Source organism: Hipposideros armiger, unplaced genomic scaffold, assembly GCF_001890085.2.
Source record: "Hipposideros armiger isolate ML-2016 unplaced genomic scaffold, ASM189008v1 scaffold_151, whole genome shotgun sequence".
Lineage (NCBI taxonomy): Eukaryota > Metazoa > Chordata > Mammalia > Chiroptera > Hipposideridae > Hipposideros > Hipposideros armiger.
In genome coordinates, this window is record NW_017731501.1 from 3,331,988 (window position 1) to 3,359,482 (window position 27,495).

The 27,495-nt window shown below is 34.2% G+C and overlaps 1 protein-coding gene across 1 annotated transcript in view; it reads right to left on the reverse strand.

Moving 5' to 3' along the window:
* Positions 1-27,495, reverse strand: part of SGCZ (sarcoglycan zeta) — a 149,145-nt gene that overhangs the window by 19,817 nt on the left and 101,833 nt on the right. Inside the window, exon 4 of the mRNA XM_019650993.1 lies at positions 22,408-22,530. Within this exon, the coding sequence (XP_019506538.1) occupies positions 22,408-22,530 (123 nt within the window). The remainder of the gene's footprint in view (positions 1-22,407; positions 22,531-27,495) is intronic.

Genomic DNA, 27,495 nt, shown 5'->3' on the forward strand with positions numbered 1-27,495 from the left:
GCCACTCGGCCGGCCCGCAAAACACCTTTTTAAAATAAGATGATGAAAACAAAATCTGTTTTGTTGCTTTTGTAATTTCCCATAAATGTTTTAGAGTATTTCCTTATGTATAAACTTTATTTTATTTTGGTTTTATCTTCTTCAAGTATATTGGTGTAAAAAATGTCATGCCTGGTCCATCAATGACTTCCGCACTAGCTTAATAATACAATGCAACTGAAAAATACAAATTGTAAAACTACAAAATGAAGCTGCTTCTGCTTATTGTGAAGAACATTATAAATATATTGATTTAATAAGCAGTGAAGAAATTGCCACTAGGAAATAAGAGCTGACACTTAAATTCCTTGAAAATAAGTCATTATATAAGGAAACATACTAAAATCACCAGATGACTCCTCTACATAAAACAGCAATGTAGACTTTGATATTGAATCATAGCAGAAGAGTTTTTATCACATATTATAACATGGTTTCATCTATATTATGGCTCTAAGGGTAAATTTATGAGGTTCTGCTGCAGTAAATTCCTAATATTCGAGACTTCAGCTTATAAATTTAAAGCTATTGTCATTTGTTGACCTTGTACTGGGTTTTAGTAGCTGTTTTTTATTTTTTTTTCTTTATCAAAAGAGGCTCTGTAGGGTATATACTGTTATGTAGGAAGCCTATTATATTAGAACAATTATTTCTTTAAGGAGTTTGCTCTTTCAACATGTTATAACACATTTATTTCTGTGAGTGGAAAAGTCTTAGAGATAAGTCTTTGAAAAGAAAGTAACAGTTTCATAGAGAACTAATTTGTGATTGTGGTGGGGGTGGCATTTGAAACAACATTCCAAGATATAAATATTCATATTCAAGGAGAGACTCATTTAGCATTTAAAAATAAGATATTACTTCCAAAAAGGATAGTATTCATGTGCAACATGCAAATATTAATTTCTACTATTTTATGATTTTGAAAACTTCCCAAACAAGATAACAGAAGTATATTTAAAGAACAGCAATATTTATTTTCAAACACAGAATAGCACACAGTAATTCAGCACAGAATACATAGTAAAGTAGAATGATAACAAACTTTTAATTTCTAAGGAGGATTAAAAACTGATAGAGGTTTGAATTCTAAGTATTAATGTAGAAAATTATTGATGATTTTTTAAAACATAAATAATTAACTAAGTTCAGGCCTCCAGATAATGAGAAAATAATCTCATCTTCTCCATTTTTGTCCCAGAATGAGCCAAAGGGGCAACAATTAATAAGCAACAGCGACGATCTTAGGGGAAATCAGCAAAGGAGGATAATAGCTGTCTGAGTCAGGCACATGTGCTCAAAACATTAAAATATATAGATAGATAGATAGATATAGATATATCTATATCTATCTATCTATCTATCTATCTATCTATCTATCTATATATATATATATATACATATATTTCCCATGAATTGGGAAATGTCAGACTATTAATAATAGGCTCAGACTTAGCAACTGAAAATATAAGACACGAAATTAATTTTGAATTTCAAGTAAACATTAAATCATTTTTTAGTATAAGTATGCAATATTTGAAGGAAGCATACTTATACTAAAAATGACTTGTTGTTTATCTGAAATTCAAAATTAATTGGGTATCATGTATTTTACCTGATAACTCTAACCATTAGTCAACATTTATTTGGTACAAAGAGTTCAGATCTAACTTACCCTCACTTCAGGAAAAGAAAGAATGTGTGATGAATTCTCACATTGTAAGCAATTGAAACCATGGACACCAAAAAGGAAGAGGAAAAGAAAAAAAGGACACAAAGGAACATGGTACAGGCATTTATTACTATGTATATTTATACTTATTGACTAAATACACATTTGTTGTCTACTGCTGTTGTTACAGGCTGTTCAAAAGGATATACTGTCCTATTCTGATTGTATACATGCTAAAGGATATTTCAGATACCTTAAAATGACAATGATGTTATAAGATTTAGGGAAGACATAGACTATTAACTATTGTAATGGTCAGGAAAAATGAGGCAAGCGAACTTCAGGGTCAAAAAGCACTAGATCTCATTCAGGTGATAAGCTCTGGCTTTAAAATGAAAGAATAATGATGTCATCTTCTGCTTGCTGGAAAGGAGGAAGATTATATAAGATTTTGGTTCTACTCTAAAGATAGTTTCTAAGACATAAACCAGGATGCTACTCTTTACAAATGCTCAACACAAAATGTCACCTCACAAAGAAGATGAAAAAAAATCCTTAAAATTAAATTTACCTATCACTCCTAATGTGGCTATATATACTGTAGATGCTCTACTCTAAGCTACTCATTATTAAGCTGTTGGCATCCATATATATTAGACAACTTGTTTGTCTATATTAGACATATATATTAGACAGGCAACACAAGAAATGGAAATCAAAACACTTGGTATTCCCAGGTTCTTCCTCAACTTTATAGTAACTGGGAACAAAAACAAAAATAAAACAAAACAAAACAAATCCTCTGTGAAATGTAACATCTCTCCAGCCACCAGCTTCATGAATTCTAAGTGCAGTTAATTTCACATAAAGTTATGTGGGGTTATTGGATTTGCATGGAAGGACTTGTGATAAGTAATACACATAGAAGCAAAGCAAAGATACCTCTATGATTTGAAATATTAATTTTTTACAAATTGTCTCTTTTTTTTTTTCCTCACAGATCTTTTTAATATAAGTAGACAATATACTGTTCGCACCTGAAAAATGAGAAGCTCTACTGGGGAAATTAAATACATCTTTGATGAGGCTAGAATCCTGGCCTTCAGGTTTCCTTATGTATGTACGATGTACTTCGACAGCAGACTTAGGCAGCAACCCCAGCTCCTTCCTTCCTACCTAAGTGACCTTGAGAAGTGATTTAATCTCCTCAAACTTCAGTTTCCTCAGATATAGATAAAAATAGCAATGCCAACCTTACCGTTTGGGTTAGGTTTTTCTTAAATAGGATATAAATGTATCCTGGTTTATTGTAAGAATTCAGTATTTCTTGATTCTTTCTACCATTTTTTTTTCATGAAAATCAGCCACAGAAGATGTACATATTGTGCCTGTAGAGTTAATGTCCCAACATGAGTCCACTCATTAATACATAAAATCTCTATTCCCCAAATGTCATATCCCCACGTCGAAATTTGAAATCTGAAATTTAGGCACTGTGAAGAGATTCTTAAATTTTAAATAGTAAATGCATTTTATTAATCAAAACTCTTTTCAGTAAATTAAAGAATTCCCCAGTGCAGCTGCTCAGGTGACAGATAAGATCAATCAATGTTCAACTAAGCTCTGAGAAAGAAGTTTCTTCTAAAAATATAATTATATCCAGCATGATGTCATTTTTAATTGAACTTCATCCTAATGTTTTAGAAATTGAGTAAATACGGAAACCAAAATGTGCTGACTTTTCTGTGTTTTATACTGATTCGTTTTCTATACAGGATATAATAGAAATGCATCATTTGAATAACTGGAGTGGGTAAAACAGTCATTAACTCTACCAGAGTTTTAGTTTCTTTTCAAAAATCAAAAGAAGAGTTAAGGAAAAAGTAATACAGAACCCCATTTTTGGACTATTTGTTTTCAATGTAAAATATTAGCCATCGAATTGGTAAGAGTTGCAACATAGCAATTAGCTCTAAGAAATTAAGGGGGAAATTTTTTAATAATTATTAGCAACACCACCTCCCATATCCAATCTATGGGATTGTTAGGACACTTAAATAATTAAAATTCAATTAGCCATAAACAACATTTTAAATTCCTACACTGGAATTGGGCTGCAGTCCAGGGCAAATACATCTAGAAATCAGGGACAAGGCTATGTCTATTTATTCATTATTTTCAAGTTTGATCCTGGGCTATTGGATACATACAAATTCTTCAGTTAATTGAATCAAAATTCAATATAAAATTATAAATTAGTTTTATTTTTATTCTTTCTGAGACCAGGGCTCTTTTTACCTTCTGTAGTTGCATTTCCTGCATTTTATGAAGTGTAAGAGACATTCATTAAAATGTCTATCTGAAGTTGCTGAATAAATGAATGTTTTCACAGCAGGAGACCTGCCTGAGAAGAGTGGTCTTAAGTCTTCATAGGACCTCAGTAGATACTGTCACAGGGGGCTTCAAAGCAGGTGGTTAAGCCCTATCACTGAATTCTTGCTGTTCTGGAAAGCCAGAAAAAAAGAAGAAAAATAGAGCAAAACCAGATAGGAGGGGAGCCAAGACCAAGAAAGGCTGGGAAACCTCCTCCTGTGGGGAAGGAAGCTATAGAGAGGAGTAGAAATATCTAAATTCTATTTTTATGTGATGTGTCTTAGTGTTTGCCAAGTGAGATCTTCTGCTGTCTTCAGGTTTTCAGTAAAACTTACCATGATCAATTATAAATAGATATATATGTTTGAAGGGGAATGTGCCTCACATCCAGATCGATAGTGAACAGAAGAGCTAACAGGAGAGAAATCCAAGCCCAGGAGACAAAGGGTTAAGGGAACAGGAGCATTTATTCCCCCTTAACCTCTGGCTATAACAACTCACGGGAGTTTTAAGCAGCATTTTCAATTCCTAGAAGAGATGAGGTCCAAGGGAAAATTCATCTATTATAAATGGCAAGGGCCAGAAAGATTCCTATTTATTCATTATTTTCAAATTTGAACTTTTGCTACTGAGTATTTCAAATTCGTTAGAAGGCTTCACCTCTTGCTTTCATTTCCTTTATTTGCATCCTCTTTCTCCCAAAATTTAAATTGGTGAAGTTAAAGATTGGAAAAGAAACACTTTCATTCTATTCCCAGTTTTGCTTCTAATTCACTCTTTGATCTTTACAAGTATTTAAAGCCCTCTGGATGTTATTTGTAAAATTAGGGTCTGAATAACATGATCTCTAAGATGCCTTCAATTTCTAACAGTCACAGTTATATGGTTATTTTTTAAGCATGTCAAAACATGCATACTGTAAATCTTCTCATTTTTCCTTAAACACAAGTGGAAATGAGTTTGCCCCTACAAATTGACAGAAAAATTATTTGGGGGAAGTCTTGCCCAAAAATGGGTTCTTAGTGTCATCACAGGAAGGAGTTCAAGAATGCACTGAATAAGTCAAGTGAGCGGTGAATTCATTAAAGGCAAAGAGGAGAGTGCACTCCTAAAATGGTGAGAGTGGCCAGGCCAGGGGAAGAGCAACTGCACCTAAGAGGGATGGGGCTTGGGAATCTATTTCACTAAAAATGAAGGCGTGAAATAGTCAAAACTTAGGGGTGGTGTTATAGGAGTTCCTAAGCAGTCCTTGCTGACCACTTTTTCCTTTTGGGAGCTGGGATTCTCTTGCCCTTATTTGGCCCTTGTTGGAACTGTCATGGCCACACAGGGGGTGAGGTGGATATTTTTCCTGCCTATAATGCGAATAATATTATGATCTATTATAATTAGCTAAAGTTAATCTTAAGGGGCAAGATGGCATCCTGGACCTGTTATTGGCCACTGGCTGGTCTGCACCTTTTCTTAAGAACGATCTCATATCCTCCCTCCTTTGTCCACCCCTTCATCCTCCCCCAACACACACTTCCTCCTTCCCTTCCCCCGCTCTCTCCCTGTGGCCCTATTCTTTCTGTCTAAGGTAACATTAGGAATGGAGTAATCATATTGGCAAATGTAAATGAATAACTGTCATTTATTTAACTCCATTAAAATGAGTTCTTCTGAATCCCGAAAGCATCATTACCCTTTAAAAGAAGAAATGTCAACCCATTTCAACATACATCACCTCCTTGTGTTATTTCGCTAATCTGAATTGTGTTCTGTTTCGAGCTAATGCTCCACAAAACACAATCTACACATTGCTCGATTAACCTTACTAAACTGATTGATATCTCACCTGTATAAACAGGTCTAATTATTTTCTTGGATTCTGATTTTGCCTAGCATTCAAGACTCCTGTAACCTGACCCCATCCATCTACTCAGGATCCTTTTCCTCTCCTCATCTATGAATTTCTCTACAAATTTTCCCACCTAATAGAGCAAATGAAATCTGTTCATTTTTTGAACATATTTAGGGTTTATTACCTATAACACTCATTTGGAACATAACATATCTTTTCTGAAATTTTATATTTTAATGTATATGTATCACTCCACTTCTAGGCCCCAAAAAAGGAAAAAAAAAATCAAAGACATAGTCCTTAAATCCCACTGTATTCTTGTGTACAACATGGTTTCTCTTCTAGGTGAGATAATTAATAAATATTGATAAGATCAGTACTTGAAGGATCTTGTCTTTGAAAGCTTTTATCTCCTGTGTCTGATACTAGTTTGTTTAATGATACTCTCATGTCCTAAACACTCAAGTCAGAAACTGAGGAAGTATATTGAAATGCCTTCTTCTTCATCTTCCTTATTAGCTTACTTCTTCCCACTTTAATATGACTTTTATTTTCTCCCAATTATTCCTTCATGCCACTGCCAGATAATGTTCTGAAACACAAAGCTAACTGTGTAATTCTCATTAAAATATTTCAAGTAACTAATAGTCTTTAGAAATCAAGCTAAATTTCTTGGTAGGCCTCACCTCTTAGCAGTTCTATGCATTTTATACTTCAGTGACAATAAAAGTGAAATATCTAACCATTGCGTTGCTTTGTACACCTGAAACTAATAAATAAATAAATAAATAAATAAATAAATAAATAAATAAATAAATAAATAAAAATTTTACAGCCCTTAAAAAAAAAAAGAAAAAACTCTTACAGATTTTGAAATGTTTATGGATTGTCAGTATTCTTCACATCATTACTTCTCAACTCTCATCCCTTTTGATGATAATCTCTCCTCATTTTTCAGGATCTGATTCTAGATTATTTTCTCTGTGAAATATATTATATGTCCTTGCTGCTCTTTCTCCCTCTGGTCAGGTTCCCTGACTCCTTGTGAAAATTACTGGCACAGCATTTATCTTGCTGCTTTGCAATATGCTTTAAATTCATACGTAGTAACTTATAGGTTTCCTGAACTCAAGGATTTTATCGTAATCAATTTGGTACACTTAGTGCTGCTCTTGGATTCTGATATATAGTTGAGGATCAGTAAATTAAAAACAAAATGAAAATGAAAAAATTAATAAGAGCATGAATAAATTAAAAATCATTCTATTTTATAATTTACACGTAAAAACATGCTAACTTTCTCTTTCCTAGTATATTTCTTTACTACTTTAACACAAATCCACTCATTAATACCCTGAGTTGATGATCTGAATTTACTGAAACTGTTTTTATGAGCCTAGCCAGTGTTAATTTTTTCTAGTAAAATAAATGATATCGTTAAACTGTTATTTCTGATGGAAACTGAAAAACACCATGTTATTTATTTGAAACGAGAATAAGTTGCCAAGATTTCTGAAATTATTTCAAAATCTGCTTTTAGTTTTTATTCAGCATTTTTCATAATTATAAAGCAAACTCAAGGCATTTACTCTCAGATGCCAAATCATGCCCTCTCTTCCACTTCTGAAGGTTTCAGGAGATAAAAAGAGAAAATGAAAAAGATACTTGGTGATCAGATGGAAAATGTATTAGAATACATATGTTTCCTTTAAGATGAAGTATATTTAAAAAATAAATGATTTATATAACTAAATAAGAAAATTAGACTTAAATGTATCTGTACTGGAAATGATGCAGTGTCCCTTCTGGCTCATATATATGTTTTAAACTTTCAAGTAGCTTATATTTTATTAAAATTTATTTTGGGGGAAGCTTTTCATTTGTTAATTCTTTTCATGCTTTTTACAAAGAAAAATACATGAAAATACATTTTTTTCAAATAGCAGAAATAGGTGGCTTGATAGAACTACATCTAGGAAAGACATATCAATACCCTTTTTTCAAATTCCCACCTACAAAAAAAAAAAGATTATAATGGTTTATCAGAGCTTTCTTCATTCACTCTGAGGATATATATTTTCAGGAAATAGTAAGTAAATCCAAGGTTTATAATTACTAAGGTTGTCATTCCCATTGACTTTAATAATTACTGAAGGAATAAGAAGCAGTGTACCATCTATAGGCCGTTAGTAAATCCTAAATGAAAAAGTATCACCAAGAACATATTTTAGGCAAACATAATCATAAGATTCTATTCTTAACAGATTCGTTGCAAGGCAGCGATGTGTGAATTGATTACTCTTGTGAATTTTGTGTTATCACTTGCCTTGTAATTCATTGTGTGTCAATAGGTAAACAAAGAGAGCTCCATTTATTGGTGTTTGTTTTCAACCCACAGGAGGATTGGTATTGTTACTTTTAATTAATTGAAAGAAATAGCAGGTTTTCACCAGGACTAGCCTCTGTTTTCCTCTATAATGAAGTTCTTCACCAAGAATGCTCAGGACATTCCCAGCTGTGATTGTCCCAAATGCATTTACATTATCTATAAAGCAATTCCAGCAGAGTAAGCTATTACAGCTTTGTGCAAATCATAACGGGTCTAAGCATCCACTTTCCAGGCAAGTCCAGGGATCTGCAAAATGCTTATGCTATTATGTCACCCTGTATTTTATGTGTGTGGTCTGTTTCTGTGCCACACCAACTATCTTTAAAGACACAGGTCCTCTGAGCTACAAAAATAATTTTTTAGAGTTTACATTAACCCTTGGTCTAAGTGGATCTGTGCTGGTAATCCATGGGTAAAATATAACAGAATAACCAAGGTTTGTACTTTATATTCCAGGAATCTCTTGATATACTCAGCAAAGATCTCACCATGGACTGGTTAAGCAAATATGCTGTATTTTCAGTATAAATTGTTCATATGTTTTCCTAGAAAGCATAAGTTGTGAGACAAATGAATCTCTCTCTCTCTCTCTCTCTCTCTCTCTCTCTCGACTATAGATGATAATATGTCAATGATGAGTCCAGATTCAGATGTTTTTGTTAATGAGTACTGACAATATTCCTCAAATAAAATGCCAATCTAACTGAAACTTATACAAAGAATTGGAAAAAAGGAAAGATGATGCCCTAACATATCAAGGATATTTTCAATACAAAATCAGACAAGGGCTATGCAAGACAGGAATTTAAAGGCTCACATTTATCCATGGGAATAGATGCTAAAATCCTAAAGAAAACATTATCATGACACAGCTAACAATAACTTAAGGCATATCAGGATCATATGTTCAGGGTTTATCATAGGAATATAAATTTGGTTTTATAGCACACAATTAATAAGTTCTCCATATTAATGTATTAATAGAGAACATTACATATAATCATATCAAAAAGTGCAGACAAATCACTTCAGCTCAACAAAATGTGTAGAAGACAATATAGGAAAACATTTTTTGACTTCAGATTAGAGGATTTCTCATACAGTAAAGAAAAAAGTGATAAATTGAATATTCAGAAATCAAGAATTTTGCTCAACAAAGAATGACACAAACTAAAAGGCAAAACCCTGACCTTGAAGAAGATTTTTGCAACACATATAATTCACAAGACTGATTTCCAAGTATATAAAGGACTCCTAAAAGTAATGAGGTAAAGATAAATGAAACAAACAAAAAAAATGATGAAGAACTTCAAGAGACACCTCACAAAAGAAGAACCATGAACAGACAATAACTATTTAAAAATAAATAAATAACTCAATTTATTAATAATTAAAATAAAGTAAATTAAAACTGCAATGTGGTACCAAGTTAAACCCTCTGGCTTTGCAGATCTTTAAAGTCAAAACCATATTTTTGTTAGGGAATATAAGGATAAATTCTTAAGAAAAATTAGGAAAAGATTTAAGAAAACAATTGACAGGTTTTACTATTAATATAAATTTTTTTAATAATAAAAGACACCATAAGCAAAGTTAAAAAAAAAAATATATATATATATATATATATATATATATATATGTACACCTAGTTTACAACTAATATAACTGACAAACAAATACCATTGATAAAATACAAGGAATTTCTACAAATCAATAAGAAAACCACAAACAACTCATTTAAAAAAAAAGTACAAAAAATGTGAATGGGTAATTCATAGAAAAAGAAAGCTGAATAGTTAATACAACAAACAAACAAACAAAACTCCCCATCACTACAAATCAAGGCAATAAATGAAACCAAAAAAAATAATAATAATAATTTTATTTGAATCTTTTCTAGTAACCAGGATATTAGGAATGTCAATCTGTCATGTTGGTTTGTATTGTTCATGGCTGAGATCAAGTGCTATTCATTGTTTTCCATGTTAGGTTCATAGCAAATGGATGACATTATGTTGGAGTTTGGAAAGCAACTACTTCAAAGTATTGTGAAACTTATAAAAAGGGCATTTTTCACTGACTGAACATAAAAATATCTTTTTTGAAGTAGGCAACTGTTTGTTTTAGATAGCTGTTTTAAAATGACATGTCTTATCCAATTTCCATGCTTGTTTTAAAATTATAAATCTTTTTGTTACTGTTATTTTATTATTATTTTTTACTGTTATTAAAGTGACTAAAATCCTACATAAAATAAGAAAATATAATTCAGACTCAAATTTACATAATTTATTCTATTCAGTCAAATTATTGTGTGGCAATATTTACTTAGTTCACTGCACAAAGTATCAGTGATTGTGTAGTTTTTCTGTTAGATTAACGTTAGAGAGGACACATGATATAGTAGCAAGCAAGTTCCAGGTTATTTGTTGTCTTACTGGCAATCAAGTATTGGGTAAGTCATTTAATTATTTGAAATCTTAATTTTCTTATATGTGCAATTAAAAGCTATGTGTTCTGTCTTCCTCATATAACTGTGTAAGATTTAAAAACAGAGATTACTATCTATATCATCCATGTCTATAAATGTCTAATACACTATATTGTGTACTTCACAATTGCTTAGCATTATTGGTATGTGTAACGTCATTTGAAGAGACAGTGATCGGTGGTGGTACAGGGGTATGGAAATTTTCATTTCCTTCTAATTATAAGGAAAACAATGAATATCTCTGGAGTCTACATGCTTTGGACAAATTATTCAATTTCAAGGAATGTATCCTAAAGAGGTAGTTATTTAGGTACACAAGATGTACCTACAAGGAAGTGGATGGCAGCCCTATTCAGGTTTACTGGATATAACCCAAATGTCCTACAATACACAATTAATTAATAAACCATTGTGCTTGCTATGTAGGCAATTTTCATGCCTGAAGTTTTTCTAATTGACCTATGTTTTCTTAGCCCTGATATAGCTTAGGCTTCTGTTCAAAGTACCACTTATTATTTTAAGCAAATCTGTATTACTGTAATTCAAATATGGATATTTCACACCAAAAATGATAACATAAGACATTTTATAATTGCTGCAGTTGACATTAAATGTTTCTAGTTCATATATATATATATATATATATATATATATATATATATAGAGAGAGAGGAGAGAGAGAGAGAGAGAGAGAGAGAGAGAGAGAGAGAGAGAGAGAGAGGGATTCAACAAAATGTATTAGGTATCCATAAGATATGCATAAATATCTATGTTCTTAAAGAGTCTCATCACATCTTCAGTGGTCAAAATTCCATATGGCAGCTGTGCTTTTAAGTTGTACTCACCTTCATTTTCTCTCTCTTGGTTTTAGGCCCTTTTCTTTCTCCTTCACCCCCATTAGAAATTCAAACTTATTGCTTAATATGCAGAAACATTCAGGAAACATTCTCATCTTAAAGTTTTCTACTTTAATACACAGAAGAGCTTTTAAAGGTACTTTTGCTAAAAAGTGAGCCAGCTACCTCAACAAAATGTACACAATTCTTTTTAAAAGGAGCAATATCTCAATGAGATGTCATCTCAAATAGAAGTATTTTGTTATCTCCTTTAGAGATAAAATGACTTTTAAAGCTAATATTATCTAAAGGTAAGTCTTCAGATAATGCTTCTCATAGGCATTATGCTCCTTCTCAAAAGGAGCTGAGGAATGTCAAGGCCCTGTAGAATCTGGAAAAAGGCAAGAAAATGTTATGAGGTTTCTGGCATCAAGTGTTGAAAGTAAGAATGACTGACTACATTACAAAGATAAAATAGAGACAACTCAAACTTGGTTGGACAGTAGAATCACTAACATTTCAGATAATTTTAAAGCTGAGCTTCCTTGATATTTATTTTGTCTGTCATGAAATAAAGGAGTGATGAGTAAATAGACTGGCTGCTGAAAGGTTATTCTGATCCATTTTTTTTAAAAAGACCAAAACAGCCAGGCTAATAGTCAATAATTACCAACTAATGCTTCATTTGGTTTTGCAGTCATAAAGTTAAAAGAGGCCACTCAATGAAACATGTTATTCACCAATTTTGTATGGTTTTTGTATTTGTATGTGGGAAAAAGAATGATGTTAAAAGACTTGTGGGGTAAATAAGAAATGGATTGTATAAATGAGTATTGTAATTGATATAGAGAAATTGGCAACATTTATATTGTAAATATAAATTATCCTTAAACATCTTCCTTCCCAGTTTTCTATGCATATCTCATGAGATTAATAGTTCATTCCAGACCATGATACAAATCTATATATTTTATTTTCTGAATGAAATGGACACATCTTCTTGGCTCACATCTATCTGATTTCAGCCACAGATGTGGAACGCTCCAGGGCACCTCAGGCTCATATTCACTGCACCCCATGTCAAGCACGTGCTGAGCTTCTCTCTGCTTTTCAGAGCCCCAGGAAGCATCCTCAGCACAAGCCACACCCACGCGTCACCCCCTAAATACTTTGCCAGGGAGTTCACACTCCTGAGACAACCTTCAACCAGTGGGGCAAAGAGCTGATGAATAAACGCACCAGCCTCGGGCCTTTCAGTTGAACAATTATGAGAAATATTTTGGCAAACCTTTTTTGGGGGGTTGGTCACATTTTGAAGAGTAAAATACTCTGCACTAATTTCAAGTTATTTGTGTAGTGTTCACTCACACATAATCGATCCTTAGATTAACCTCGTGAAGAAATCAGAAACTAACAGATCATGAAATTGATAACACTCCTCCTCCTCCTCCGCTTCCTCCTCCTGCTCCTCTCAGAGAGAATGATGGTCATGGCTCACATTTACTGAACACTTAAAATACTTCAATCATGTGTTAAGCACTGAAAAATAATGTCAAATAATATAATTCTCACAGTAAAACTTTGAGAGTAATAATATATATATATATATATATACAGATATAGATATAGATATAGATATAGATATAGATGATATATAGATATAGATATAGATACTGAGGGTGACAAAAAAATGTATACAAGTGGATATTGTTGCTCAAGCAGTAGTTCACCGTAATCAGAAGTGTCTGGACACTGATGGTAACCACTTTGAGCACCTCTTGTAATTGTAGAAGTCAAACATGACTTGTATTCATCTTTTGTTATCGGTATATATTGAGTATTACAATTTTAAAACAGTTTTCCTTTCTTAAAATGTGTACACATTTTTTTGGCTCTGTGTGTGTGTGTGTGTGTGTGTGTGTGTGTGTATTTATGTGTGTGTGTATACACAAAATGGGTATATATTTTAAAGTTGAGGAAATGAAGGTACAGAGAGAATAAACAACTTGTCTGAAGGTATACAGCATTTAGATGACCCAGGGTTAGAAAAAGTATAAACTAATTATGGCCTGAGTACAAATATGCTCATTCCTAGTACAGTTTTTTTCCCCCACTATCAATACTAAATTCAGTAAAGGAAACCCATACTCATTATTCCTATCTTCCAGACACTCTCAATTTAGTACGTAAAAATATTGTTTGATGAAATAGATCAATTAGTTATCAGTTAGCTTGGTGGCCAAATAATCCTCTCCCCCACCCCAGCCTCCCCCCCAAAAAAACACCCCCCACATCCTAATCCCTGAAATCTAATCTGTGAATATGTTAATTTAAAAGCAAAGGAGAATTTAGATGACAATGGGATTGAGATCATTACTCTGATTACTTTAAAATGGGAAAATTGTACTGGATTATCCAGCAGTGTTCAAAATAATCACAATGATTATTACAAATGAAAGCGTGAGGCAGAAGAGGGAGAAAGAGAGACATGGAAGCTGGGGAGAGCCGTGGCCTGCTGTTGCTGGCTTTGAAGGCGAAGGAAGAGGACAGGTGCTGAGGAATGTGACGGCCTCTAGAATCTGGAAAAGCAAGAAAATGAATTCTCCCAGAAATGAGCACAGCCTAGCAAACACCTTGATTGCAGCCCCTTGAGAACCTTTTCAGACTTCCAACCTCTAGAACCGTAGATGATAAAATTGTGTTGCCTTAAGCCACTAGGTTTGTGGTAATTATTATAGCAGCAACAGGAAATTAATACAACTAGTTAGTAATTGGGAAATGTAGACAACCCATTCAAACTCAGAATACCTTTTTCCTTTCTTCTTCCCTCTCTCCCTCCTCCCCTCCTTACCTTTATAGTGAAATAAAGATTGTCTTGGTTATCATTTATGTGAACATGAAAATTTTATCCCCTTCTGCAAAGCACACTCACAGAAAACTCCACTGGTGAAATTAGAAATAAAATTTGTTTTTGACATACTCTAGCAAGTTCCTTTTAAAGACAAAGGTAGGCCTGATGAATGAATATACAGTGGACTTAAAACTAAAATTTGTTCATTCTCAAATTTCAAAAGGCCTTTAAATTGCAGACCAAAATTTTATTATTGTTTTTCCAAAGTGATTATAACATCAACCATTTATCTCAATCTTCTCCTTTGACACTATTTGGTATATCCTAAACTTTCAATTTACAAGGCTACATGAAGACAGAGAGGTTGCTCCAGGGGCTTTCTACGATTTAGCTGAGAAAGTCATATAAATGGCATTTAAATGTGCTCATTCTTCTCCACCTCGAACTTTTTCTAGCCTAATAAATAAATCTGCTTGAAATAATGACTTAGCTACTAAATAAATCAGATCTTAGAAGCTTGACTTCTTGTTATAAGAATTCTTATTCAGGATCTGAATGTATTATGTGCACATGCGTGTATATATAGACACTGATAAGATAGAAATAAGACTGGACCATAGTTAGGAGATACAGATGTATTTCCTGACCTGCTATTGATAGCTGCAAGGAAGAAAAGCAGTGGGGGAGGGACGAAGGAAGAGAGGAAGAAAGGGGGGAAGGAAAGAAAGAAGTATCTGTTTATCTGCCCTCAGCCTGTTGGGTTATCATTCTGAATCCATAATTATAGGCCTTTGACCCATAAATGGAGATGCAGATACTCAATATTGTTATCTACCCTTAATACAATACAACATGATTATTTGTTTTTAAATTGGTTTCACACAGACTTCTTCTCCATCCAGCTCTGAAATATTGTCTCAATCTCCAAATTCACCTCAGCCATTAATCTTCTGGACTTAATGCTTGTTTGCCTTTTTCTTGGTAGTTCAATGTCAGAATTCCTCTATTGATTTTGACTTGACTCCTTTCATTCAGCTGTAGATATTCTGAGTTGCCTAAAAGGAATTTTTCCACTTTAACTCTCTAGAACTCAGTTCTTGACTTCAGGCATTCAGCATTACAAAGGAATGGGAAATTGAGTGAGTTGAATGATCAAACTAGAGTGTGTATGTTGAAAAGAAATAAGAAAAATACCATTTAAACTTTTTTAGACTCTTGATACTGGAAGCGAGATTGGATGAAGATGACAATAGGTAGTGAAGATATCGTCTTCATTTCTTGAATGACATGATAGCAAGGGCTTTCAGAAAATAGGCAGGTCAGAATTAAATGTGTAGGTAGGAATATTCTGCAATAGGTAGAATAAGATAAAGAAGATTGCTGTAGATTGAAGAAGAGTGCAAATGTAAGGACCATTTTGAAAGGCTGATATTGTCTAATTGGCAATATATTAAAACTATGCATTTTTTCTTTCATTCCCTTTGAAGTTACTTATTGGGGTTCTATAATATTACATCACTCCCTGCAGCAGAATTGGCTCAATTTCTCTCTTAATTCATTCTTCCTTTATTATCAGAAGTCCCTACCTCAAGTTTTAACAAAGAACATAACCACATGTTAGAGCTAGCATTTCCCTGCTACCCACGCAGTTACATACAAGCACATGACTAAATTTTGGCCAATATTATATATGTGATGAGCTGCGATATTATATGAAAAGTCTTTTCCTTCTGCTTCCTCTTTTTCTCACTTCTCCCACAATGAAATGCAGAGATAACAATATATGACAGCCGCAAGTTCAGGGAGAATGGCAGCAACCTGGCCTAAAGGGCTGCAGCTTTGTAAATTTTAAGAAACCTGTATCACTGGATGCCTCACAGGGTCTGCCTATGTCTGCATTGTTATGTGAGTGAAAAACAAAATTTATATATTTTTAGCTACTGTTTGTTGGGACTATTACTAGTATAACATATCCATCTTCTATTTTTTTAACATTTTCTCAAGAACTCTTCAATAACTCTAAATATCCAGTAAAGTGTACAATTTTCCATTTCTAATACTTAATATTCAATTCCCACTTCATGTATTTTTAACTCTCTTATTTTGTTTTCTTCCTTCATCCATTGTGCAATGTATTTGATTTTCTGTTACAAGTACTGATCTTAAAAAATCAAACACATAAGGAGGAGAGTAATGACATTTAAAAATTACTATATGGTGGTGTTATCAAACACCAAATTTGTGCCAGGATTGTTCCTAAGTGATTTTCATATTTATATTTTACCTTCACTATGTGGTAAATGTTTCCTCTAATGTTCCTTTAAATAAGAAAAAAAAACATAGGCTTAGAGAGATGCAATAATTTGCAAAGTATGACACACAGACTAAAGATACCCCTACCAAAGAGGTTCACTCCCTAAACCTTGGATACTTTGAATTTGTTGCATGACAAATGGAGTTTTCAGATATAATTAGGGTTATTACTTAATTGACCTTAAAATAGGGAGATTATCCTGAATTATCCAGGTAGCTGGGTAATGTAATAAGTCAATGTCATCAGATGAGCTATTAAAAGCAGATAACCTTTTTCTTGCTGTTGGCAGAAAAGGAAATAAAAGAGATGCAACAGAAGGGGAAATTGGAGAGATTTGAATCATGAGAGGGACTCAACCCAGTTTCGTGGAGGCGGGACACTTACAAAGCATGACAAGGAATATGGGAAGCCTGTAGGAACAAACATCAGCTCCGGGCTGACAGCCAGCAAGGAAATGAAGTAACTGCAAGCAATTTTAGTTGGCCATATTATATAAGTAATATACTTTTAAACTTCACCATGATGTATAAGAAATCAGACTATTCATTTACATGATGGCAGGGTCATTGTCGTCTTTGAGATATTTTGTGGATCTAAGGCCCACAGTTACATGAAAACATTTAAACATTGATGGATATTTTCAAAACCACTTCACAGAGATGTTGATTCAATATGACTCATTTTTTTTTTAAGGGGCTCTCCTTTCTTAAGAGTTTTTCACATTTATTTTATACAATTATATTTTCAAGTTTTCCTTTAATGAAAGTAGGAAACATTTACATGATAGCTTGGAAAAATAGGGACTGTTAATAAGGCTTAGCTCATTATTTACACCCTCCCAAAGCGGCAATCAGTTTTTACCTGGACATTGTGAGGGAAGGTAGAGTGGTACTAACCTTTAGTGTCTCTAAACCCTTTATCCTCAGTAAGTTTAAGAAAACAACTAGAAAACTGTTTGAGGTAGTTGAGTGCTTCACCTAAGTCTATAGCCTTGAAATGCCACCCAGAGAAAATTAAGGGATTGCACAACACTTTCCTCAGCAGCTGATCTGATCACACACCTTTAAGTGCTATTCAGACTGAGGAGCCCCATCACGTGGGCTGAGTGTTACCACGTTCTTGGCATTTGGACAGGCGGGAGGAACAACAGTCCTACATAATAGAAAACTTGATCCAAAGCTGACCCCTTCACAGTGTGCCAATTGAACAGACAAGAACAAGGATGTAGAACACTAATAAAAACAAACCAGAAAATATTGATTTCAACCCAGAAACATGGTGTTTAATTTAAAAGACAGCTCTTCAGAAAATCCTTTCTTCTTTTGTCAAACAAGCATTGGACCTTGTCTATCTATGCACTCACTCAGGTGGAACAGAGACAAAGAAGTGATACTTTTGGTTTTCAAGCAAATGCTAGGGCACAGGTTGGCTGCATGGTTGTGATTTATTATTCTTTCAGAGTGCCAGTTTTAATTTCGACTGCCTGGAAAACAAAGAAAAAAAATCTTTTCTCCTCATATAATTAGCTATTTTCTCTCAAAGGCATAAAGAGAGGTCTAAGTCCATCTAATAGTTTTTAATTTAACATGAAGGTATTCTATAGGTCTAAAGTCTTACACTTTATAAAGTCAAATGACTTACATATGAGTTTTGTTTTCTAAGTTGATATACTATTTGGAATACAAATGAAAGTACAAATTGAGGTTGATTGATTTGGCCTGAAAGTACCAAATTTAAGAGTCTTCTGAGCAGAAGGATTTCTATCTTTTATTTGTTTACCCAGTTTCTACAGATAATTGTATTAAGTGATATCATTGACCAATATTAGAGAATACAAAATAAAACTAAAGTTTTCAAGTATGCATATGTAAGCTAAGGCGTAAACCTTTCATATATTCAGTGATACAGAGAAGGCATAGTCATGTCAAATAAGGATATTCAAATTAAAATTTAAGTAAAATATTACTGAGCAAGTCAAATAATATAAAGAATAAAAAATTACACATTTTAAACATATGATTGCCCACCATGGTGATGGGGTAATAAGGGGTACTGGTGTTCAGGTAACCATTTGCATTTTGCTTCTATCCTCCAGAACTCTGGGAGAATTTAAATGTATCGATTAAATTACTGCTACTTTCTAGGTAAGATAAATCTAAATATCCTGAGCAATACTAGATCAATGAACAATTTTAGTCATAAATGATTTTGCCTCAGGTGTGTAGACACGTTGCTATCTAAATAAATTCATCCACTTGTGTCTCCCTGAAAGAGAAGCCCATGTACAAAATGCATTGTTTGTAAAGTATAAAGCCAGAAAGGATCCATTTTAATTCCTATGAATATTGCTTAAATAGAAAAAATTGCATTACGAATTTAAAATTCTAGAAAAAAAACCTCACACAGATCTCTTGTCACGTACAACTTTGAAGTCTTGTCAGCACCAGTTAACTAATTTATATGAGGTGCCCTGGAGTCAATGTTCCTTTATAGTGTTATCTGTCAAATGATTCCCGCGCTGCTTTAAAGTATATGTGGGGTTAAGAATCGATCCCTGTTCTCCGAAATTGCGTGCTACACTATGCACAGTTTTCTCCTCCAAGCATGTGCAATTCTAAGTTATATTTGCCTTTGATATTTTTGTTTTTCTTTATTTAGAAGTATCATGGGGAGGAATAAAGCTACTATAACGTTAATATGCAATGTTCTGGTAAAGAAATAAGGGCCTAGAAGGAACGTGAGAGTGCACGTGTAGATATGTATGTTCGTGTCTGGGTCTGTGTGTGTCTGTGGGTATACGAACTTGCTGTGAGAAATAGGTGACTACATACGCAGGGTGGGGGATTCTAATCAGCTAAAATACTCCCTAACTTAGCACATATTTGATAACAAGCTGGAGCCATTGGAGTGTCTACATCAGGTGATTTGTCACAGGCACTCTCATTCTTTCATCTCTAGTATTATGCTTCAACCTCTTATAAAAATATGCCTGGATTCTGCAATTAGGATGTCAAAATTATATTATTATTTAGGATCTTCTGTAAGCATGTGGTACATAAATATATGGCAAAATCGATTAATTTTCTGAGATAATTGGAAAATATAGATCAATTGAGATCATATGATAAATTAACTCAAAGCTATGTATGTATGTTGAGATAGGAAAAAAAACGAAAAAAGAGCCAGAGTGAGACATACTCATATACATTTTTTTGGCACCCCCGGTATTTATCCATGTATACCTACATATATACATACCGTGCATATGTCATACATACATACACTCGCACATGCAGAGACGGAGCGAGTGACAAAAAGATGAGTAAGCAGAGATGATGGTGGAAAGGCTGCTAATCGAAAAGCAGAAAAACAGATTTTTCAGGGAGCACTAACTCCCCTGGCATAATAATCCTACTAACAGTCCAAGGATAGCATCCAGGATAACAAGAAAAAGAGGAAAATGAAGGTATCTACCTACCACAAAGAAAAAAAGAAAACAACAACTAGTTAATGTGTCTAATTTTGCGAAGACAGCGAGGTACTGCAATTGCTATGAGGCAAACCAAGGTGATATAGAAATCAGACAAAGTTAAAAATTCTGTGAATCATAAAAGCTGATTATGAGAGCTCTAGAACTTGCTTTCACTCATGAAAGCAAAGTACCCAATGGGAATATATGACTACTGATGAAATAATTTGGGGGTAAATGTGTAATATCCTAAATGCTATCTCAGGATTATGCTGGTATCAAAGTTGATAACCAGTAGGCAATTCAAGTTTCAAATATTGTTAAATATTGAAATTACATCTTCCCAGTCCTGAGTACACTTCTATCTTGGTCCCCCACTTTCCCACCAACCTGAAACCCTATGTTAGCACTAAGGGCCCTAACTTCAATGTTCCTTCCTACTTGTCTGTGCTCCATATCAATGCCTTTATTTATGTATTTATGTATTGACTTATGTATTTGTTTATTTATTTTTGTCCCCTTTCCCCATGTCAGGACTTAGGGAGATCAATTTAGTCATTTTCTATCCTACATGTATGCCTTCTTTCTTGACCTATCCAATGAGTTTTAAGAAAAAGGAAATGAGGCAGATGGGCACTCATGGGGACCACCACAAACACTGCCCTGTTGTTCCAAGCTCTGGCTACTCGGCAGGACACTCTTACAAAAGGTAGGAGGTCATGAGGACCAGAGGCCATGAGGATCAGAAGGGACAGTGGTGGTGGGTTGTGACCCCGCCCACTTTGGATCCCAATTCAACAATTCTTTATTGAATTTATTAGTATTTATCTTTCTTCAAATCTACCCCGGCATTCATGTCTGGGAAACTGACAATATTAATTTTCTTTATTAATAAGAATAGAGAGCTAAACTTTACAATGTCTTTATGATGTGCAGAAAACATTCTAAACAAACACATACACACACTAGTTTAATTTGGGCACTGAAGTTATTATCATTTCAATCATTTCGGTGAATTCAATCATAGGAAAATTGGAGGCATAGAGAGTTTATTTAAAATTCTGAATGGTAGAGACAGAATTCAACCCAAAAAGCCAGAGACAGCAGAGGTCAGTTACCATGCCAACTGCTCTCACATGGTCCAGAGGGCTTAGTTGGCCTAAACAGATGTGATAGATATCCTATGAGCTGTTCCCACACTCAGATTTGGGAAACGCTAAGTCAAACATATATATTTTTTATTTTTTTAAGAAATAACATAGGCCTCTGGTTATTTTTAAAATATTTTTATTAAAATATGTATTATTGTTGTAAATCAAGTAATCCAAAAGAGATTGTGTGCTCATAATAAATAGCCTTCATAAAATTCTTCCCCATTCCCAGTCCTGCTTTTAACTTTCTGTTCTTTTTGCTTTTTTTTGCTTTTCAATTTCAGTTGGCGATTGACTTTAAAGACCCTACAAAAAATGACTTTTACAACTTCTAAATAATATGTGATTAGCACTATTTCTTGATTTATATACTTTTGAGGATAATTATGAGCCCTAAACAACAAGAATTTAGTTTACTTGTAATATAACAGTTCTCCCTATTTCATTTTAAAGTTGATATTTACATTTTCATTCTTGTTTTGTATACCTTTTCCTTTTAAATAATACTTCTAAATTCTGTCTGTCACTTTTAGTTAGTTTTACTCACTGCCTGCCTCCACCTTTTCTTCCATTCCACTATTCTACCCACTTTCCTCCCTTTTCCCCTGCCTGAGACACACAGCTATACTTTTATATCATTAAAACTAATATTTACATTTTCTTCTTTTCTTTTTCAGCTGAGCCATCCTGCTACCTATTGGCAGTTCAGCTGGGGCTGAGACTTGAACAGCTATTGCTCAGAGCTCACATTCTTGAGTGAACTCTTAACCAACTGAGCCACTCGGCTGGCCCTCACATTTTCTTCAGAATACACAACCAGTGTCTTCTATCAGAAGACTATTGGAAAATCTGTGATATCATGATGTTATGTGAGACTCACTATTAGACACATGGATCACACATTTTATAAGTAGCTTTCTATTTAGGTGCATATTCTTTCAAGAAGTAAACAATGTTCCAGGACCTCAGTCTACAGTACCTGTAACTTTCAGCTTCTCAGCCCCAATGGTGATCTCATCTTCATCTGCAGAAAACAGCACCCTGCCATCTTCACTCGCTCTCACTTCAAATCTTTTACACTGAGCTTCCACAGCATCAGCCCCTATGGACAGAGGAAAGGTTTCAAAAGTGAAACTGGTGGGCCGGCCGAGTGGCGCGATGGTTAAGAACTCGCTTGGGATGCCAGAGGGCCCTGGTTCGGATCCCACATATGAGGGCCAGTGACACTGCCCTCTACAGCTAAGATGCTGAACAACAGCTCAACCTGGAGCTGGGCTGCCATGAGTCGCCGTCCGGCATAGGCTGCAGTGGGTTGCCATGGGCTACCGTGTGTAGCCAGCAGCCAGCGTGAGCGGCCAGCAGCTGCAGTGAGCGGCCATCCAGAAGCCGGCGACTGATCTGCCTCGCCCGGGAAGAGCGCAATGATGGTGCCAACGTGGGCCAGTGAAGCAACATCCTCCACAACTAGATTGAAGAACAAAACGACAGCAACTTGTCTGTTCCCCTTCCCCCAATTCCCCAGCACTGTTCCCATCCCCCCAATTCCCCAATAAAAAAAAATCTAAAAAAAAAAAATGAAACTGGTAGGCAGAAAATCATTGACATGCATTTATTAAAAGAAAGACAAGAGAAACACATGTATTATTTAGTTCATTTATGTCTGCAGCATGTTTTACACCTGGATTTATATTTTTAATTATTATAGTTTCCAGGAGGATGTCTGATTTGGTAGAATATTACTGGGCTGGGATGGTTGGACATACATCTAATACATAAATGCCTGACATAGTCCTAATGAGGTTTGTGGGTTTAGCCAGTTAAAAAGTCTGCATATACACAGTGAGAGACGACGTCGGCTTTATTCTAGGTTGCAGCCTCAACACTTGGCGTTATACGTGACACCTGCTCAATAAATACTCAGGGATTGAATGACTCATGTTTTCTCTCTGCAAGCAGAAAATAGTGCCCATCACAAGGTACTTGAAAAGCATTATTCAGTTGTGAATCTTTAGTTACTCTACATTTCAGTCTTAAATTAGAATTTGTTCATCCTTTACTATTACTGAATATGAATCCATTTTACAATCTTGTAAATATACACATATATTATACATATAATATATGCATTTATTGTTTTTAATGCACCCCAAAGTATATTCTAATCAATAATTTTCTTGATACATTAAAATACAGTATTATATAAATATAATTACATCATAAAATTGGAAATATATTTGCAATTTATCAGACAATTCTGCATATTAATCTACTCACAAATCGCAAAGTCATGTCCCATATTTGGAAAACATAATTGATTTGAGTGTTTGGAGGGCTTCAGTAAGAAGATCAAACTGGTCAGAAATTGTTATTTGCATAACATCAATCTATTTCTTTTCACATATGGATCGATATCTACCCCTCCTGTTAATATTTGGAGCATCGCTGCTCTGCTATCTATTATATATCAGACACTCTTGTAAGGTACAGTCTAGCCCATTCGGGGACCTATGCATATAACACTTTATGCATACTTCTTTTCATTATTTTTGCATATGCTATCGACTTAATTATTGTGTCTGCCCAAAATTCATATGTTGAAATCCTACCCCTCAATGTGATGCTATTAAGAGGTGAGCCCTTTGGGAAGTAATTAGGTCATGAGGGTGAAGTCCTCATGAATGGGATTAGTGCCCTTATTACAGGGCATTAGTAAGCTTGCTTTCTCTCTCTCTGCTTCTGCCAGTGAGGACACGGCGACAGGCTGGCTGTCTGTAAGCCCGAAGCAGCCTCTCACCAGACACTGGATTTTTGGCAGCCTGATGTCGGGCTTCCCAGTCTCCAAAACTGCGTGATGTACATTTCTGTTGTTTAAGCCATCCAGCCTATGGTATTTTGTTATAGCACCCTGAATGAAGAACATGTAATGCCATTATTCTGTTAATGTATGACTCTCTGGATTTCAAAAAATGAAATTCTCTCTGTATTCCAAAATACCCCCCAAATTTAAAATTGTGTCTGGTTTCTACTGGGCACTCAGTAGAAGAATGTTAGATTGTTGATTGAGTTGTAGGCTTTAGCTTTCTTTCCCTTTCCTTAGTCCTCATTCTCACCTTAGCCCTACTCCCAATCCTAGTTTACACGTTTTGGTAATTCATGCCTTCCCATCACCATAGCTCCTGAAGAGCACTTAACCAAAAGGAAAAAAAAATTAATTCCAAACCCTGATAAAATGTGGGATAATTTCTATGAAAACAAGAAGTATATTTTTCTTATGTTTTGAAACTACATATATTGTTTTCAGGTCCACATAGAACATTTGAAGAGCTTCAGCTAGAATTACATTAAGTAAGGTAAAACTGGTGTTAACCTTGTGGGCTAATAAGTTTTAAAAAATGTGAAATCTATTTTAAAATCTGTTATTTATTTATTTTTTTAAGCAAAGATCTTTTCTTATAAAATTTAATGACAATATTGGAAAAAACAAGGAAGACCAATCGTCTTTGATTACAGTCATTGCATTTGATTTTGCAAACATTATTTCAGTAGCCTGTATTCAGTTGAGTGTGGGTTCTTCTAATGTGGTCCAGCCTTTTTATAGTGTGCTTTTAATCTTTAAACAGAGTAACTCAGCTGGGTAATGTTCAAAAACTGTGGGTGAGGCCATTGTGTTGATAAATGTGATTTCTGAGTTTTGAGGCCTCTGTTTCAATCTTTCTTCAAGGAACTCAGGCAAGGAACCCTGAGCTGCCTAAGAGATATTATACATAATATACACATAAAACCTTAACACATATACTATGTTACGTCCTTCAAATATACTTAATTATTACATGAATCGATCCACACAATACATCCCTGACTTTAGCGATATTGAGGTGCATTAACTCACTATATATGTGTGTTTGTGTGTGTATGCACACACACACAATACATCATATATATATATATATATATATATATATATATATACAATACATACAATATATATACGATACATACAATGCATACAATACATATACAAACAATATATATACACACTAACAAAACTTTTCTTGGCAAAATTCTTAATGTCATTATATGGGAGATCTTTTATTAACATAAAAATGCTATACTAGGTGTCATAAACTATTAGAAATGTAAGTAGAGTGGCTATGGCAAGAGGGTTGATATCTTAAATCTTAATTCATCATATTTAAATAAGCAAAGCAAATAAGAAAATATTTATGCACTCAGAATAGAAGCCCTGCATCTAGGTCACTAGGTCATACATACTTGTATGCAGAATCATCCAATTAAAAAAATATATATATATTTATATTTATTTATACACATAAAACTGCAGTCTATGTTCAACATATTAGTACAATTACAGAAAGCAAATTGCAAGTAATTAGCAATTCATTGAAAGTAAATAAACATTTTAAATCAGAAAATAATTTTGAATATATTGTGCTTCTATATACTGCTTTTCTTTTCTGCAATGGAAAACAGTAAATATATGTAACCGGGCATATTTTCCATTGTGTATATTTATGTTTAATATATTAGGCTATGTGAAACTGAATTTACTATATCCTGACATCGTTTGTGTTGTCTTATTCTGTTTTGCATGTTCCTAGCATCACATATTCTTTCCTAGGTCAATTCAGGATCCAGTTGTTCAGAGGGGCAGTGATGCCCAGGTCAACTGTCTCTCAACCAATGAGGCCTCCACAGTTGCCCGAGAGCAATATGCCTGAATGACCCTGGGTAAGGAGCTCTGATTCCTTAGCAGATAGGTCACAGGAGAAGGGGTTATACAAGCAATTTTGTATTTCATTTGTCATCTTAAACACCAACTCGCTAACTAAAGTATCAAGACTAAATGCTTCCTTAGGAATACCTCTGATGAAGTTTATATCAGCAACTTCAAAATCAAACAGAGAGTGGTCAGGGATAGAACAAGTAAGAACTGGCAGGAAAAAAAAATACTTAAGCAAAATAATAGGTTCCATAAAGGACTGAAGGGTTCAATACATATCCAAATATTTTCTCCAGCTCATTTAAAATTTTGTATATATTGTTTGCTTCAAAAGCAAACAAACCGAAATGACAACAATACTAATTTCTTGTTCCCCTTAGAGAGGTTTTCTGTTGCCTCTTTGGAACATTCATATTCTTATAGTCAGTCAGTAGCCAAAGGCATGTTTTACTGACAAGTAGAAAGGCTCCGATATTTTATCTACTGTCTTTGCATTTTCTACATTAAATCAGGCAAACACATGAATTGGAAGTTGTTCTTCAATAAAAAGCTCCAAAGGGGCTAAAACAATATATTACCACGGGGACTTTTGGTACTATTTAGTACTGATTTAAAGAAAGCAAGGCACAGATCAAAATGAATATGTCTGATTATGTCCAGCATGTTTTCCTCAAGCATGCCTTGATGGATTTTTTTTTCTATGTAACTCTGTCTGTCAACATTTTCTAGGTTTAAAAAAGAGTATTATTAAAAGATTAGAAATTCCGTGAGTAAAACAAGATACAATATAGTCAACTAACTTCAGTGTTCTTAAATTTCTGAGTTAGAATTATCAAGGGCCAAAAAAAGTAAAACCAAGTTTGAAACAAGACACTGCTTTCATGAAATATAAACAAAGCACTGTACCTTATTTTATCTTACACCATGTGTACCCTTGAAAACTCACTGGTGAAGTGTCCTGACTGACTCATTCTAAGTAGCAGCAAATTGAGAGAAAGAGGGAGGCCCGTCTCAGAACAAGGGCTGTTGAGCCTTCAGCATTTTCAATCCTCATAGGATCCTTCTAGAGATTAGTTTTACAAAACCTCCGACTCTAACACACACACACACACACACACACACACACACACACACACAGGAATTGACTTTCATTTTGGAATAGAAGGAGTAGTCATTCTTCCTCCAGCAAGTCAGATAGCTACATGAACTATTATGAGGTTACACTCACCCTTGTATCCATACCTGAAGGTCCCAACCTCCTGTGTAGACCAGTGCCTTGTACACAATAATTCCTTAATAAAATTTTGCTTTTAAACTAAAATGAAT